Source organism: Ranitomeya imitator, chromosome 1, assembly GCF_032444005.1.
Source record: "Ranitomeya imitator isolate aRanImi1 chromosome 1, aRanImi1.pri, whole genome shotgun sequence".
Classification (NCBI taxonomy): Eukaryota; Metazoa; Chordata; class Amphibia; order Anura; family Dendrobatidae; genus Ranitomeya; species Ranitomeya imitator.
This window is the reverse complement of record NC_091282.1, coordinates 188,501,725-188,517,842: the sequence shown is the minus strand read 5'-3', so window position 1 is coordinate 188,517,842 and position 16,118 is coordinate 188,501,725. Positions and strand designations below refer to the sequence as shown.

Sequence of the window (16,118 nt, the reverse complement as noted above, 5' to 3'; positions counted from 1 at the left end):
AGTCACGTATATTACCCAGCCCGCGTAGTACAGTATATTGCCCAGTCACGTAGTATATTGCACAGCCCGCGTAGTATATAGCAATGTGGGCATCATATCCCTGTTAAAAAAAAAAAAAAAGACTTAAAATAAAAAATAGTTATATACTCCCCTTCCGTGCTCCGGTCTCAAGAGTGCATTGCGAGACCGCTACGTCATCATCTCGCGAGATTGCAATGCATGCATTAATTTTATTTTTAACATTAGATCTTTTTACTATTGATGCTGCAAAGGCAGCATCAATAGTAAAAAAAAAGTTGGTCACACAGGGTTAATAGCAGCGTTAATGGAGTGTGTTACACCGCGGCATAACGCGGTCCATTAGCGCTGCCATTAACCCTGTGTGAGCGCTAACTGGGGGGGGAGTATGGAGCGGGCACTGACTGCGGGGAGGAAGGAGCGGCATGTTGCGCCCGTCGCTGATTGGTCGTGGCAATGGTCGTGGGCATTTTGCCATGACCAATCAGCGACTTGGATTTCCATGACAGAGGCTGCGACCAATGAATATCCGTGACAGACAGACAGAAAGACGGAAGTGACCCTTAGACAATTATATAGTAGATTATGGGAGTATATAGAGATGATGATGATAATGATGGGAGTACATAGAGATGATGGCAGTATATAGATGATGATAATGATAGAGATGATAATGATAGATTTGATGATGATGCCAGTATATAGATGATGGGAGTATATAGAGATGATGATGGGAGTATATAGAGATGATGATAATGATGAGAATATAGAGATGATGATGGGAGTATATAGAGATGATGATGATGGGAGTACTTAGAGATGATGGGAGTATATAGAGATGATGATGATGATGATGATGGAAGTATATAGAGATGATAATGATGGGAGTATATAGAGGAGATGATGGGAGTATATAGAGATGATGATGATGGGAGTATGTAGAGGAGATGATGACGATGGGAGTACGTAGAGATGATGATGATGATGGGAGTATATAGAGATGATGATGATGATGGGAGTACATAGAGATGATGATGGGAGTATATAGAGATGATGTTGATGATGGGAGTATATAGCGATGATGATGATGGGAGTATATAGAGATGATGATGATGATGGGAGTATATAGAGGAGATGATGATGATGGGAGTATATAGAGGAGATGATGATGATGGGAGTATATAGAGATGATGATGATGGGAGTACATAGAGATGATGATGGGAGTATATAGAGATGATGTTGATGATGGGAGTATATAGCGATGATGATGATGGGAGTATATAGAGATGATGATGATGATGGGAGTACATAGAGATGATGATGATGATGGGAGTACATAGCGATGATGATGATGGGAGTATATAGAGATGATGATGATGATGGGAGTACATAGCGATGATGATGATGGGAGTATATAGAGATGATGATGATGATGGGAGTATATAGAGATGATGATGATGATGGGAGTATATAGAGATGATGATGATGATGATGGGAGTATATAGAGATGATGATGATGATGGGAGTACATAGCGATGATGATGATGGGAGTATATAGAGATGATGATGATGATGGGAGTACATAGAGATGATGATGATGATGATGGGAGTATATAGAGATGATGATGATGATGGGAGTACATAGCGATGATGATGATGGGAGTATATAGAGATGATGATGATGAGAGTACATAGAGATGATGATGATGGGAGTATATAGAGATGATGATGATGATGGGAGTACATAGAGATGATGATGATGATGGGAGTATATAGAGATGATGATGATGATGATGGGAGTATATAGAGATGATGATGATGATGGGAGTACATAGCGATGATGATGATGGGAGTATATAGAGATGATGATGATGAGAGTACATAGAGATGATGATGATGGGAGTATATAGAGATGATGATGATGGGAGTACATAGAGATGATGATGATGATGGGAGTATATAGAGGAGATGATGATGATGGGAGTACATAGAGATGATGTTGATGATGATGGCGTATATAGATGATGCTGGGAGTTACTACAACCATGTGTGACGGTGGAGTCAGTGGCCAGGATTTGGCGGAGGACCTGACAGTGTGTGCAGCCCCCTCCTCCCGTGTCCCAGCACCGCCCCTCGTTACACGGTGCCGCGGGCAGCAGACGGCCGCTTCTCCTCACACCGCTATGTGAAAGTTTCCCTGTGGCGGTGCCCGCTCCTCACGGTGCATGGAGCCGGCCGCTGTGTGCTGAGTGCGGGCTCATGTGTGCGGCCGGCGGCAGAAGTTGTGCGGGGCTGGAGCGGGGGATGTGCGCGGCTCGTCCTGCTGCTCTCCCATGTGTGCGCTGCCATAGAGGCAGGAAGTCTGGCTGCAGCCATGAGCGCCGGACTGGAGCTCACCTATGGGGAGGACTGCGAGGTGGCCGTGAGTGAGGTGAGTCTCCTCAGCTGGGTGCTGTGTCTGTGTGGTGGCCATGGTCGGGTCAGAGTGTGTGTAGCCTTCTGGCGCCCAGTGCCCCGGCTGCCATGTCCTGTGTGGCTCCCAGCTACAGGCACTGGCTCCCCGGGCACTCACTGATGAGAGCCCCCACAATGGCTATGCTCCATGTATCTCCAAGATAGAGACCCTTTCTACAGCCCTACTCTTCAGTCCTACAGCCCCGACCAGGGAGGACGGGTATCTATGGGGGAAGGGAAAGGAAGTTGATGCCTTGGGGAAGTTTTTGTTTCTGGCATTTTGTCCTTGCTGTTGCTAGAATCCCTTCATCTTCGCCAGGTTTCCCACTTTCCTTGGATGTGACAGTGGAATGGAGGTGATGTGCCCCCGAGGGGCGCCATGTAGCCCCCGATGACCTCCCTGCTGCCGTACTGTGCGGATTGTGTAGATGCTGGGTCCTTTATCTGTGTAGCTGGGTCCTGTACTGTGTAGCTGGGTCCTGTATCTGTGTAGATGCTGGGTCCTGTATCTGTGTAGATGCTGGGTCCTGTATCTGTTTAGATGCTGGGTCCTGTATCTGTGTAGATGCTGGGTCCTGTATCTGTGTAGCTGGGTCCTGTATCTGTGTAGCTGGGTCCTGTATCTGTGTAGCTGGGTCCTGTACTGTATAGCTGGGTCCTGTATCTGTGTAGCTGGGTCCTGTATCTGTGTAGCTGGGTCCTGTATCTGTGTAGATGCTGGGTCCTGTATCTGTGTAGATGCTGGGTCCTGTATCTGTGTAGCTGGGTCCTGTATCTGTGTAGCTGGGTCCTGTATCTGTGTAGATGCTGGGTCCTGTATCTGTGTAGATGCTGGGTCCTGTATCTGTGTAGCTGGGTCCTGTATCTGTGTAGATGCTGGGTCCTTTATCTGTGTAGCTGGGTCCTGTATCTGTGTAGCTGGGTCCTGTATCTGTGTAGATGCTGGGTCCTTTATCTGTGTAGCTGGGTCCTGTATCTGTGTAGCTGGGTCCTGTATCTGTGTAGATGCTGGGTCCTGTATCTGTGTAGATGCTGGGTCCTGTATCTGTGTAGATGCTGGGTCCTGTATCTGTGTAGATGCTGGGTCCTGTATCTGTGTAGATGCTGGGTCCTGTATCTGTGTAGATGCTGGGTCCTGTATCTGTGTAGATGCTGGGTCCTGTATCTGTGTAGATGCTGGGTCCTGTATCTGTGTAGATGCTGGGTCCTGTATCTGTGTAGATGCTGGGTCCTGTATCTGTGTAGATGCTGGGTCCTGTATCTGTGTAGATGCTGGGTCCTGTATCTGTGTAGATGCTGGGTCCTGTATCTGTGTAGATGCTGGGTCCTGTATCTGTGTAGATGCTGGGTCCTGTATCTGTGTAGATGCTGGGTCCTGTATCTGTGTAGATGCTGGGTCCTGTATCTGTGTAGATGCTGGGTCCTGTATCTGTGTAGATGCTGGGTCCTGTATCTGTGTAGCTGGGTCCTGTATCTGTGTAGCTGGGTCCTGTATCTGTGTAGCTGGGTCCTGTATCTGTGTAGCTGGGTCCTGTATCTGTGTAGCTGGGTCCTGTATCTGTGTAGCTGGGTCCTGTATCTGTGTAGATGCTGGGTCCTGTATCTGTGTAGCTGGGTCCTTTATCTGTGTAGCTGGGTCCTTTATCTGTGTAGCTGGGTCCTGTATCTGTGTAGCTGGGGACTTCATTAGTAGAACTGCGGACTGTTAATTGTTTCTATCCTCCTGTAAAGTTCCTGGATGTGGAATAATTCCGACCTTGTTGTCCCCCGTTATGTGCCTCCTCTGACAGCAGGGAAGCGCTGCTCAGTATATCCTTACACTGGCTTTTTTCTCACATGGAAATCTAAGGATAACTTTGGCAGCCATGTATGGTACATGGCGAGGTCCGACACCATGTATCGGGGTGCTATGGCTGGGCGCTGGCTGTAATAACCACTTATTCTGCAGAACTGGCAGTAGTATTGCTGCTCCGCTGAGCCAAAAGCGGGTCACCATCAGCTCAAGGTCACGGAGAAAGTGGTGCTTTCCATCATATCAAGGGCCGTATATGGGTGCACTAAGTTGTCAGGAGTCCTTGACAGTGTTTGACTGGAAATGAACTTTAGGACCATGTGTGCCCTATAGGGAGATGGACTGCAGAACCTCTTGATTGCACATTTCTGTGCCCACTGTGGTGTTGCTAACTCCTATACCCCGTGCCCTGAGCCTCACCACTCACATAATGCGGTAGTTGTAATCCTCGGAGTCAATGGGGTTGTCGCTTGCTTCACAACTTTTGCCACTTACTCATATTAATTATGATGCTGGTGAAACATTGCACACATTTTTTCCCCCGAAGATTTATGCTTAGAAACATGCTTGTGTGTTAAACGTGGCCAGCTCTTACAAAGGACTATGGCTTTGTCAGTGAATGCCGATCCATTTCTGGTGAGTTGTACGATAGCCGTCCCCGGTGTGTTTGTCTACGTGAGCTGGAAATGACAACCTGCGTAGTGCAGCTGGATCTGTGAGGCCATGGCGGCCACTTATCTTACGAGTGCTGTGATATTAATATGATTTTTTTCCCAGTACTGACATAGCTCTAGGTTTGTGAAAGCGTTCTAATCGGTGGGTGAAAAAGGGGTATTCCACTACAGGACAATGTTGGGTGACCGCCGGGAGACAGCACCGACATAAGTAAATATATATATTTTTTGTGTTATTATAGCCACTTTAATATAGGGGACAACCCTTTTAAGTTATTGTTAGACTGAGTTTCAGAATTCTCTAAAATTGCAGAGCAGTGACATAAAACCTATAAATCCCAGATTAGACTAACAATAACATTTACCATGACTTGCTTTCCATAAATTAGACTCGAGACATATCAGGGAATATATTTTAGTTTCAGGAAAACCTCTTACGTTTACCCCTCTGTGGGATTGTAGATAACTTACTGATTCTGGTTAATCCAACTCCTCGGTCTTAGTGATCCCCAAAACGGAGGTCTGCAGACCCCCATGGAAATGGACAGTAGGTTGAGCATTGCCCCTCTTCATTCATTGTCCATGGGACTCCTGGAGAAGGCAGAGGACAGAGTGCAGATATTTCCAGTCGTTACATAGACCAAGCTTGTCTGCTGCTTCATTCACATGAGGCTCTGCAGAAAGATGCTAAATGTTATTTGTGGAAAAGCCCCAGCCATCAGTAAATTTCCCCCCGTCTTATGAACAGAGAATAATTTTCAATTTAGGGAAGACTTTAAAATGTGCAAAATTTTAAGACGTACCCCAAAATAATGTGGTGCCACTGTTGGCTGTGTAAATCTGCCCCCGCTCTGAGCTGGCGTAGATTTCAGTCTGTGGAATTTATTGAAGTAAATTTGCTGTGCTGCAATTGGCCATGTTCCTTTACTAATTACTTAGAACTAAAAATCACCAATGTTGTGCAAAAGGGCAACATTTTGTAATACATTTTCCAATTCTGTAATACTAGAAAATTGGTGAAGTGAGACTGACAAATTCTCCCTCCCCCTTCCCACTTCCCCAATGTTTCCTTAAAGGGAACCTGTCACCCCCAAAATCGATGGTGAGGTCAGCTCACCGTCATCAGGGGCTTATGTACAGCATTCTATAATGCTGTAGATAAGCCCCCGATGTTACCTGAAAGAGGAGAAAAAGACGTTAGAATATACTCACTCAGGGCGGTCCCCGCTGCGGTCCGGTCCGATGGGCGTCTCAGGTCCGATCCGGGGCCTCCCATCTTCATTCCATGACGTCCTTTTCTGGTCTTCACGCGACGGCTGCAGCGCAGGCGTACTGTCTGCCATGTTGAGGGCAGAGGAAAGTACTGCAGTGCGCAGGCGCCGGGACAGGTCAGAGAGGCCCAGCACCTGCGCACTGCAGTACTTTCCTCTGCCCTCAACAGGGCAGATAAAGTACGCCTGCGCTGCAGCCGCAGCGTGAAGACCAGAAGAGGACATCATGGAATGAAGATGGGAGGCCCCAGACTGGACCCGAACCACAGCGGGACCGCCCCTGGGTGAGTATAATCTAACCTCTTTTTCTCCTCTTTCAGGTAACATCGGCGGCTTATCTACAGCATTACAGAATGCTGTAGATAAGCCCCTGATGACGGTGAGCTTACCTCACCATCGATTTTGGGGATGACAGGTTCCCTTTAAGGGGTTGTTCACACTGTGGATACACTGGAAATGTCCAGGAAAATCCATAGTTTAACAGTGAGATTTTAACATATCTCACCCATGCACTTCATAAAAGCCCTGAAGCTGAACACACATGTAAATTGACTTACGGTGTAGGTTTGATCTGCATCATGTAAATTTCTGCATATGTATATAGTGGATGCTTTCCTGAAACGGAAAGTTCTTGCAAGCAGCATAATACAAAGAATAGCAGGTTTACCCAGAATCCTTTGCAGTAGGCGGAGCTATGCAAATCATCTCTTTCCACCCCTGTCTAATCCACAGCGCTTGGAACCGCCAATCGTGCAATGCTGCGGATTAGTTTCTAAATTTACACAGCCAACCAATTCCTACCTGTGGACACGTGTTTCGGGCTTTAGGCCCTCATCAGCACAGGGCTGGAATTGGTTGGCTGTATGGAGTGGGGCTCGGTGAGCAAGCGATACATACATGCTAGCCACCTTAGGGAGAGACCCAAGTTGGGCTAAATGTAGCGGGACGAAAGAGACCGAAAAGCCCTCTACTTAAAGGAAATACATAGTGGATGCTTTCCTGAAACGGAAAGTACTTGCAAGCAGCATAATACAAAGAATAGCAGGTTTACCCAGAATCCTTTGCAGTAGGCGGAGCTATGCAAATCATCTCTTTCCACCCCTGTCTAATCCACAGCGCTTGGAACCGCCAATCGTGCAATGCTGCGGATTAGTTTCTAAATTTACACAGCCAACGAGGGCTTTTCGGTCTCTTTCGTCCTGCTACATTTAACCCAACTTGGGTCTCTCCCTAAGGTGGCTAGCATGTATGTATCGCTTGCTCACCGAGCCCCACTCCATACAGCCAACCAATTCCAGCCCTGTGCTGATGAGGGCCTAAAGCCCGAAACACGTGTCCACAGGTAGGAATTGGTTGGCTGTGTAAATTTAGAAACTAATCCGCAGCATTGCACGATTGGCGGTTCCAAGCGCTGTGGATTGGACAGGGGTGGAAAGAGATGATTTGCATAGCTCCGCCTACTGCAAAGGATTCTGGGTAAACCTGCTATTCTTTGTATTATGCTGCTTGCAAGTACTTTCCGTTTCAGGAAAGCATCCACTATGTATTTCCTTTAAGTAGAGGGCTTTTCGGTCTCTTTCGTCCCGCTACATTTAGCCCAACTTGGGTCTCTCCCTAAGGTGGCTAGCATGTATGTAGTGCATATGTATAGTGTGAAATCCGTGACATCCACACCAACCTCTGGGATGTGGATTTTTCAGCTAAGGCTATGTTCACACGTTGTGTTTTTACTACTTTTTTAATGCACATTTTATGCTGCGTTATGCCGTACCATCAAAACTATGAGATTTCAGAAATCTCTCGCACACACATTGGTATTTTCCTGACTGAATTGAAAAACTGCTGTGTTTGCAAACTGCAGCATGTCACCCACAGAAAGCAATGAGGGAATGTAAAAAATGCAGCAACAAACGCAGGTATCAGGGTTTGCTGCATTATTGGTGACAAAACCTAAGGAAGTTGCATTTTTTTTGGGAGGTGGAGGGCAAACTGTTATCAGCATCCACAAGATGCAAAAAATGCAGCAAATACGCAGCACAAAAAAGAACAAAACCTGCATTTTGTAAGCAGCTTCTTTAGGGAATGTGCACACGTTGCGGATTTGTGTGCGGATTTTTCCGCACAGATTCTGAAAATTCTGAAGGTAAAACGCCCTGCTTTTTACCTGCGGATTTACCGTGTTTTTTTGTGCGGATTTCACCTGTGTTTTTACACCTGCAGATTCGAATTATGGAGCAGGTGTAAAATGCTTCGGAATCTGCACAAAAAATTGACATGCTGTGAAAAGTAAACCTCAGCGTTTCCGCGCAGTATTTTTGCAGCATGTGCACTGTGTAATTGGTTTTTCATAGGTTTACATGGTACTGTACAACGCATGAATAACTGCTGCGGATCCGCAACCTGTGCACATAGCCTAACTGCCAAGAGAGCAGGTTTTGTCTGCAGAAAAAAAGCAGAAATGCAGCGTGTGAACATAGCTTTAGGGTATGTGCACACGTATAGAGCTCCTCTGCAGTTTTTCCTGCGGATTTATCACGTTTTCTATTGCGGATTCCGCTGCGGATTTACATCTGCAGTTTTCTATTGGAGCAGATGTAAAAACGCTGCGGATTCCGCACAAAGAATTGACATGCTGCGGAAATTAAAATGCTGCGTTTCCGCAGCATGGGCACAGCGTTTTTTGTTTCCCATAGGTTTACATTGTACTGTAAACTCATGGGAAACTGCTGCGGATCTGCAGCAAAATCCGCATTGTGTGCACATACCCTCATTGTTCTCAGACTTTGCCAAGCATTTCTAGCTAAATCCACAGTGCATTTTGTTCCTTAGGGTAAGTTCACATGTTGTGACTTTGCTGCAGATTTTGTTGTAGAATGTTCTGCAGCTTTCCTCTTCATCTGAACAACCAAGTGTATCCACAGTGCTCCATCCACCTGGCAGATCAGAAGAGTGACCTTTTTGGCCTCCATGGGGCAAGTATTCAGTAATATTCCCATCTTCACCTCGAATGTATACATAAAACAAAGGCTCTTAATGTGAACAAAGCCTTATCTTCATTGTTTACTCCCAGAGGATAAAAAAAAGCCAAATGTTGGATACATGGGTATATGGCTTGTTCTAAAGGTACCGTCACATTAAGCAACTTACCAACGAGAATGACAGGGATCCGTGACGTTGCAGCGTCCTGGATAGCGATCTCGTTGTGTTTGACACGCAGCAGCGATCAGGATCCTGCTGTGACATCGCTGGTTGTCTCTGAAAGTCCGGAACTTTATTTGTTCGTCAGGTCGGCATGATTCGTCATGTTTGACAGCAAAAGCAAAGATGCCTGCAATGGTTTTCCATGGAGCTAACAACCAGCGAGAACGATAAGTACGTCACTGGATCGCTTCTGCATCGTTCTGCTGTTGCCGGTGTTTGTCGTCTCCTAGCGACCTAAACAGCGACGCTGCAGCGATCGGCTCGTTGTCTATATCGCTGCAGCGTCACTAAATGTGACGGTACCTTAACTCTTGTTAGGGTAAGGCTCGATGGAGTGGTCGCAATGATTTTGCAGTAGCTCATTAAACAATTAGGTGTCCTTGTAGGGGAACAGAGGTTTCTGCAAATCAAATGATTGCTTGTTAAACAATAAAAAAATCCACCGCTGCGATTTTCAGCTGCAGCCTGGTCACCCCCTTACACTCAGGAGGGTTTGACATTATCAGGCACTTGTGTGTCCATCACATGCTCAGGATAGATTTTTTTCCCCACTAGAAGTGAACAGTGAAGAGTCCCATTGAATAACTACAAGATCAAATTTTAGAGTCTGGGATGAATAGATAGAGAAGTACTGGGGAATTGTATAACACTTTATTATACAATAAATGACACTGCTGATACTATAATACAACTATAAAATGTGTCAAGGGTGATATATGGAGAATGTAAGTGCTAGAAAACATTGTACATTTTAACAAATTGAATCAAACCTACCTTAAGGGAATCCGTCAGCAGGATTCTCCCCCCCCCCCCCCCCCCCCTTATATGTGCATGCAGCTCTTTCACAGACAACTTCAGCTATATGTTTACATGGCCAGTTCCTTCCCCTATTGCTGAGAAATGAGTGTTTTGACTTGATATGGAAAGCTGAGGCTGAAGAGCTACTGTAGATCTGAAGCCTCTGTCACTCCAGCCCCATTCCACACCCAGTGCTGCCTTTTGTTTGATTGACAGCCTCTTCACTGTCTAACTTCAGGCAAAGGGACGGTCAGTGAAGCAGGAAGAGCAGGCACTGGGCAGAGAATAGAGTTGGAGTGACAGAGGCTTCACATCTACAAATGGCTCTCCAACTTCATTTAATATTGATCTAAAGGCTGATTTCTCAGTAATAGACTGACCATGTAAAGGTATTGCTGGCCTTGTCTTCCAAAGAGCTACTTCTGCATATAAATTGTTTTATATGTGAAATCCTGTGGAGAGCTTTCCTTTAAAGGGAAATTGTCAGGAGGAATTTGTACCTAAAACTAAAATGATGTCTTTATAGGCTCTGTTGGGGAAGAGTGAGAAGGCTGTGTAACTTGGATAAGGATCACGACACAATGCAAATTACCTGCAGGTGCTTTGGTCTTGTTACAATACTTTCAGATCTGCTCTCATCTCTTTGTCTCTGCCTGGTTACTGTGTGTTTGATTGACATGTCAGTCCAGCATCTGTCGTATGCCGCCGTCTGCCAATATCACAGTGGTCTGTCAGTGCACTAGACCGACCTGTCAATCAAACTCGGGTGTGAAGGCTGGAGAGTTGGAAGTGCTTTGACATTACCCAGCACACAGGCAGGTAATTTACATAGAACTTCTATGGCGGGTTTCTACTAGACAGGTATGGATGATGTATTTAGGGTAAGAGCCATACCGTTTATTTCTAGGTAGCAAGTCCTCCGTCCAATGTGTATATGTCACTCTACAACAGGTTTACAGCTGTAAGAAATGTGAAGCCCTTCTATCCGGGGTGCTGTGTGCTGTGTATGCCTCACACAGTGTAATGATTTTAAGCACATCTGGGAGGTTAGTCATATTGATGATTTGTGTCCTCATGTTCTTAAAAAGTTTAGGCACTGAGGAAAAAAAATCTGACTAAATGGCTTCAGGAGATTAATACATTTTCTGTTTTGTAAATGGCAAAACAGTCGTGTAGTTTATTCTTATAGGGTGAAGCCACTCGTAGCAGCCATGGGTGGCCGTTACTGCACATGGTGCTTCTGCAAATCCAGTCTCTTTTGCTGCGCCTTTTTTAGCTGCACCGTTTACTGTATTTGACATGCATGTAAAATCGCAGCATGTTGCAATTGGCACCGAGACTTAGTCGAGACTCGCCAATGCAAGCGAGAAAAAAATCGCACAGCACTCGGACAATGTGAATGCTTTTCAATTGTTACCCACCAATGTCCTTTGAAAAGCCGGCAATTCATGTGCCTCGTACAGTAAAATCACACTGACAGGTTAGAATAAAATAGATATCTACACATAGAATACATAGATATATAGATGTCAGTGACATAAATACAGAGGGTACGGAAAGTATTCAGACCCCTATAAATTTTTCACTCTTTGTTTCATTGCAGCCATTTGGTAAATTCAAAAACGTTCTTTTTTTCACATTGATGTACACTTTGCACCCCATCTTGACTGAAAAAAAACAGAAATGTAGAAATTATAGCAAATTTAATAAAATAGAAAAACTGAAATATCACATGGTCATAAATATTCAGACCCTTTGCTCAGACACTCTTATTTAAGTCGCATGCTGTCCATTTCCTTGTGATCCTCCTTGAGATGGTTCTACTCCTTCATTGGAGTGTAGTCTAACAGACCTCTAGCGTTCCTTCATGTACCGTATTTTTCGGACTATAAGATGCCCCGGACCATAAGACGCACACCAAATTTTCAGAAAGAAAATGGGGAACAAAATAATGCATCAAATGGGGGTCCGTCTTACAGTCCGAATTCAGCTTACCCTGGGGGAGATCGGCAGTGCTGGTAGAGTGGGGTCACAAGGGGTGTTTGGTGGTCCGGCACTGATATGACCCAGACTGGTGTGGCAGGTTCAGAGGTGCTTGGTGGTGCGGGGGCTCTGCCGACATTTTGTGAAAACCCAGAACCCCCACACATCTATTGATGGGATGCAGTGGTCTCCAGGAAATCCCATCCCAGGCTGATGCTGCAGGTTCGGTGGTGCGGGGGCTCCAGCGACATTTTGTGAAAGCCCAGATCCCCCCACATTTCCATTGCCTAGATGCTGTGGCCTCCGGGAAAATGGCCGCTGTAGGCGGCGAATGCGCAGATTGAGAACTCTGCACCGAGATCTCAATCTGTGTATGTGCTGCCAGAGGTGGCCATTTTCCTGGAGACCACAGCATCGAGGCAATGGAAATGCAGGGGCTCTGGGCTTTCACAAAATGTTGCCGGAGCGTTGCACCACCGAACACCGTCGAACCTGCCACACCAGCCTGGGATGGGAGTGAGATGATCGCCCTTAAGCGTCGGACCACTTTAAAAATCGCCCGCCTCCTGCTGCCACCACACTAATTGTAAGTACATTCCGACTATAGACGCACCCACATTTTCCCCCAAAATTTAGGAGGGATAAAGTGTCTTATAGTCCAAAAATACGGTATATGGTTGTTTTGTTAGCTTTTATTTTCCTTCTATTTACAAGGTTTGCTCTTTTACAATTTAAATGTATTGTTAGACCAGTGAGGTTCAGACAGGAGGCAGAAAGCTTTTATCTGAGGTTCAATGTGAATGATAACAGGATTTGTTAGTGTGCTGGTTGTTTTCTATCGGACCCCTTGTGAAGTAAATGATGTTTATTTGCTGGTACTTTTGTACAATGGAGTGTCGTGTTATACTGTGTGCTTAGACCTTGAAGTTTGCACGGATAACATGGTTTTGTTTAAAACTTGATGCAGGATGCAGCTGAAAACAGTGTACCTTAGTTTAATATTTAGTTTCCTAAGGGTATTAATGTTTTTCTGGTTCTTTTGATAATAGTGCCACATCCACGTATGTGCTGGTTTTGTTGCACGCACTAAGATAGGTACACAGGTGTGGACAGGTATATATTGTGCACCAAGGGCTTGAAGTTCAGGCAGGTTGTGGTTGCCCACACATCTTAAATCAGGTTTGTGGCAATGAGAACGGTATCCTTGGTTGGGCAGTTTCATGATGAGGAAGATAGCCTTTGCTTACTCATAAGACTGACAACAGGTCACTGGGACGCTACTCCAGAATCCTGATGTAGTTCAAACCAACTATACACGAGGAGCCTTTAGCTTTGTGTAGTCGGTTTGAAGCTATGTACAGGAGAGTAAGTAGCTGCAGGGTTGTGTGGTACTCTTCTGAATTGTGAAAAACTGGGAGAGGTGTCTGTATAGGAAACAGAAGCGATTGACTAGGAGCGTACTAAAGGACAATTGCATTTTTTTTTTTTTGGGGGGGGGGTTCAGGGGAGTCAAAGCATTAGTTAACTTACTGGGAAGCTCAAGAAGGGTTAACGGGGACGTCACCCTGAAGGAAAGAATGAGTGACTTTGGTGGGACAAGGAAACATAAAGTAGGGGAGGTTATCCAGTGCCAGGATGTTGATTAACTGCAGTGGGAGAACTCCCAGGAGCGTATTGTTCCCTTAATCCCATATTTGTAATCGATGTTGAAGAACACCTATTACTCCAGAGAAATGACTTGACATTTGCCCAGATACTCCTGAGAGGCTCCAGAATATCCCTCTTTTTTTTTGGTGCTGAGGTGAAACATCTCGTATTTCAGCCATGAGGAGGCTGCGGTTATCCCGGTTGCTTATGCATCTTTTTCTACCACACTTTTCTTTCCACTCATCTTTCCATTAATATGCTTGGATACAGCACTCTGTGAACAGTCAGCTTCTTTAGCAATGACCTTTTGTGGCTTACCCTCCTTGTGGAGTGTCAATGACTGCCTTCTGGACATCTGTGAAGTCAGCAGTCTTCCCCATGATTGTGGAGCCTACTGAAACAGACTAAAGGTACCGTCACACTAAACGATATCGCTAGCGATCCGTGACGTTGCAGCGTCCTGGCTAGCGATATCGTTCAGTTTGACACACAGCAGCGATCAGAATCCTGCTGTGATGTCGTTGGTCTCTGCAGAAAGTCCAGCACTTTATTTCGTCGCTGGACTCCCTGCAGACATCGCTGAATCGGCGTGTGTGACGCCGATTCAGCGATGTCTTCACTGGTAACCAGGGTAAACATCGGGTTACTAGGCGCAGGGCCGCGCTTAGTAACCCGATGTTTACCCTGGTTACCAGCGTAAAAGTAAAAAAAAAAACAAACACTACATACTTACATTCCGGTGTCTGTCCCTCTGCGCTCTGCTTCTCTGCCCTGTGTAAGCACAGCGGCCGGAAAGCAGAGCGGTGACGTCACCGCTGTGCTTTCCGGCCGCTGTGCTTACACAGGGCAGAGAAGCAGAGCGCAGAGGGACAGACAGCGGAAGGTAAGTATGTAGTGTTTTTTTTTTTGTTTTTGTTTTACTTTTACGCTGGTAACCAGGGTAAACATTGGGTTACTAAGCGCGGCCCTGCGCTTAGTAACCCGATGTTTACCCTGGTTACCGGCATCGTTGGTCGCTGGAGAGCTGTCTGTGTGACAGCTCTCCAGCGACCAAACAGCGACGCTGCAGCGATCCGGATCGTTGTTGGTATCGCTGCAGCGTCGCTTAGTGTGACGGTACCTTAAGGGACCTTTTTAAATGCTTTTGCAGGTGTTTTTTGTTAATTATTCTAATTTACTGAGATAATGACTTTTGGGTTTTCATTGGCTGTAAGCCATAATCATCAACATGAACAGAAATAAACACTTGAAGTAAATCACTCTGTTTATAATGACAATATAATGAGTTTCACTTTTTGTATTGAAGAACTGGAATAAATTCACTTTTTGCTGATATTCTAATTTAATGAGAAGCAGCTGTATGTGCACATATGCTGACACTACAGCACTAATACAGTAATATCACAACAATATCACACATTCAAAACCACAATTAACTGCCCGAATTAGCCAAACCACACATGTCATATCAGCGCTCCCACCTATCGCTCTGTCCTTAAGGCTTAGGGGGTTAATGCTGGCAGTGGCGTATCCAGGGGGGGGCAGGCGGGGCATCTGCCCCGGGCGCAGCTGACAGGGGGCGCCAGCGGGGCCACCTGATGATGCAGCATTGCGGCTGCATGTCTCAAAGCTAGGCTCCTCGTCGGCGCCGGCGGCATTCTGCCGCCCCCACAGACAGACCAGTGAGATAATCCACCCCGTGCTGCTGCGCTACTACCCGCCCGGTTCGCTTGCCTTGTGACTAGTAACTCACTCAGTGACAAGAGGAGTCCTGTCCCTGCGTGCGCCCCTGACAACCGCTGAGAGGCGCTGACTGCTGCTGGCACTTCCGCATCAGGGAAGCGCCAGCGGCGGCTGACGTCACTGAGCGTGTGACAGGCTGCCGTACCGCTGCTGCTTCAGTTCATTTGTCGTCACTCACGGTCGTTGCGCCGCAGCGCCGGTCAGTGACTCCGGTCACTCACTCGCACTCTCTGTGTGCTGTTTGTGGGTGGAGAGCTGGACGGTGACGTCGTCGGTGCCAGTGGTAAGTGCTCCAGACCGTGGCCACGGGGACTGGGTGGAGCTGAAGTCTGACTCTGAAGAGTCTGAACTAAGTTAGTAACTTTGCAGACACCGACCGAATAACCGAACCGAAAGCTGCCTGCTGCATAGGGGGAGGGTGTGTAGGACTGGATGAGCAGATTTACAGTGATCTGATCTCTGGAGGAGCAGATCCTTGTACTATGGGGGTGTCTGTGTCAGACTGGAGGAGCAGATCCTCTTGTATTATGGGGGTC

General features: G+C 46.3%; 1 protein-coding gene across 2 annotated transcripts in view; it reads left to right on the top strand.

The window, feature by feature from the left end:
- Positions 1-16,118, top strand: part of MCC (MCC regulator of WNT signaling pathway) — a 514,674-nt gene that overhangs the window by 150,012 nt on the left and 348,544 nt on the right. Inside the window, exon 1 of one of the 2 annotated variants that reach the window (XM_069752918.1) lies at positions 2,161-2,450. The exons of the other annotated variant lie outside the window; for it this stretch is intronic. Within the exon in view, the coding sequence (XP_069609019.1) occupies positions 2,394-2,450 (57 nt within the window). The 5' untranslated portion in view covers positions 2,161-2,393. Of the gene's footprint in view, positions 1-2,160; positions 2,451-16,118 lie in introns of those variants that run through there. 2 annotated transcript variants of the gene reach the window in all.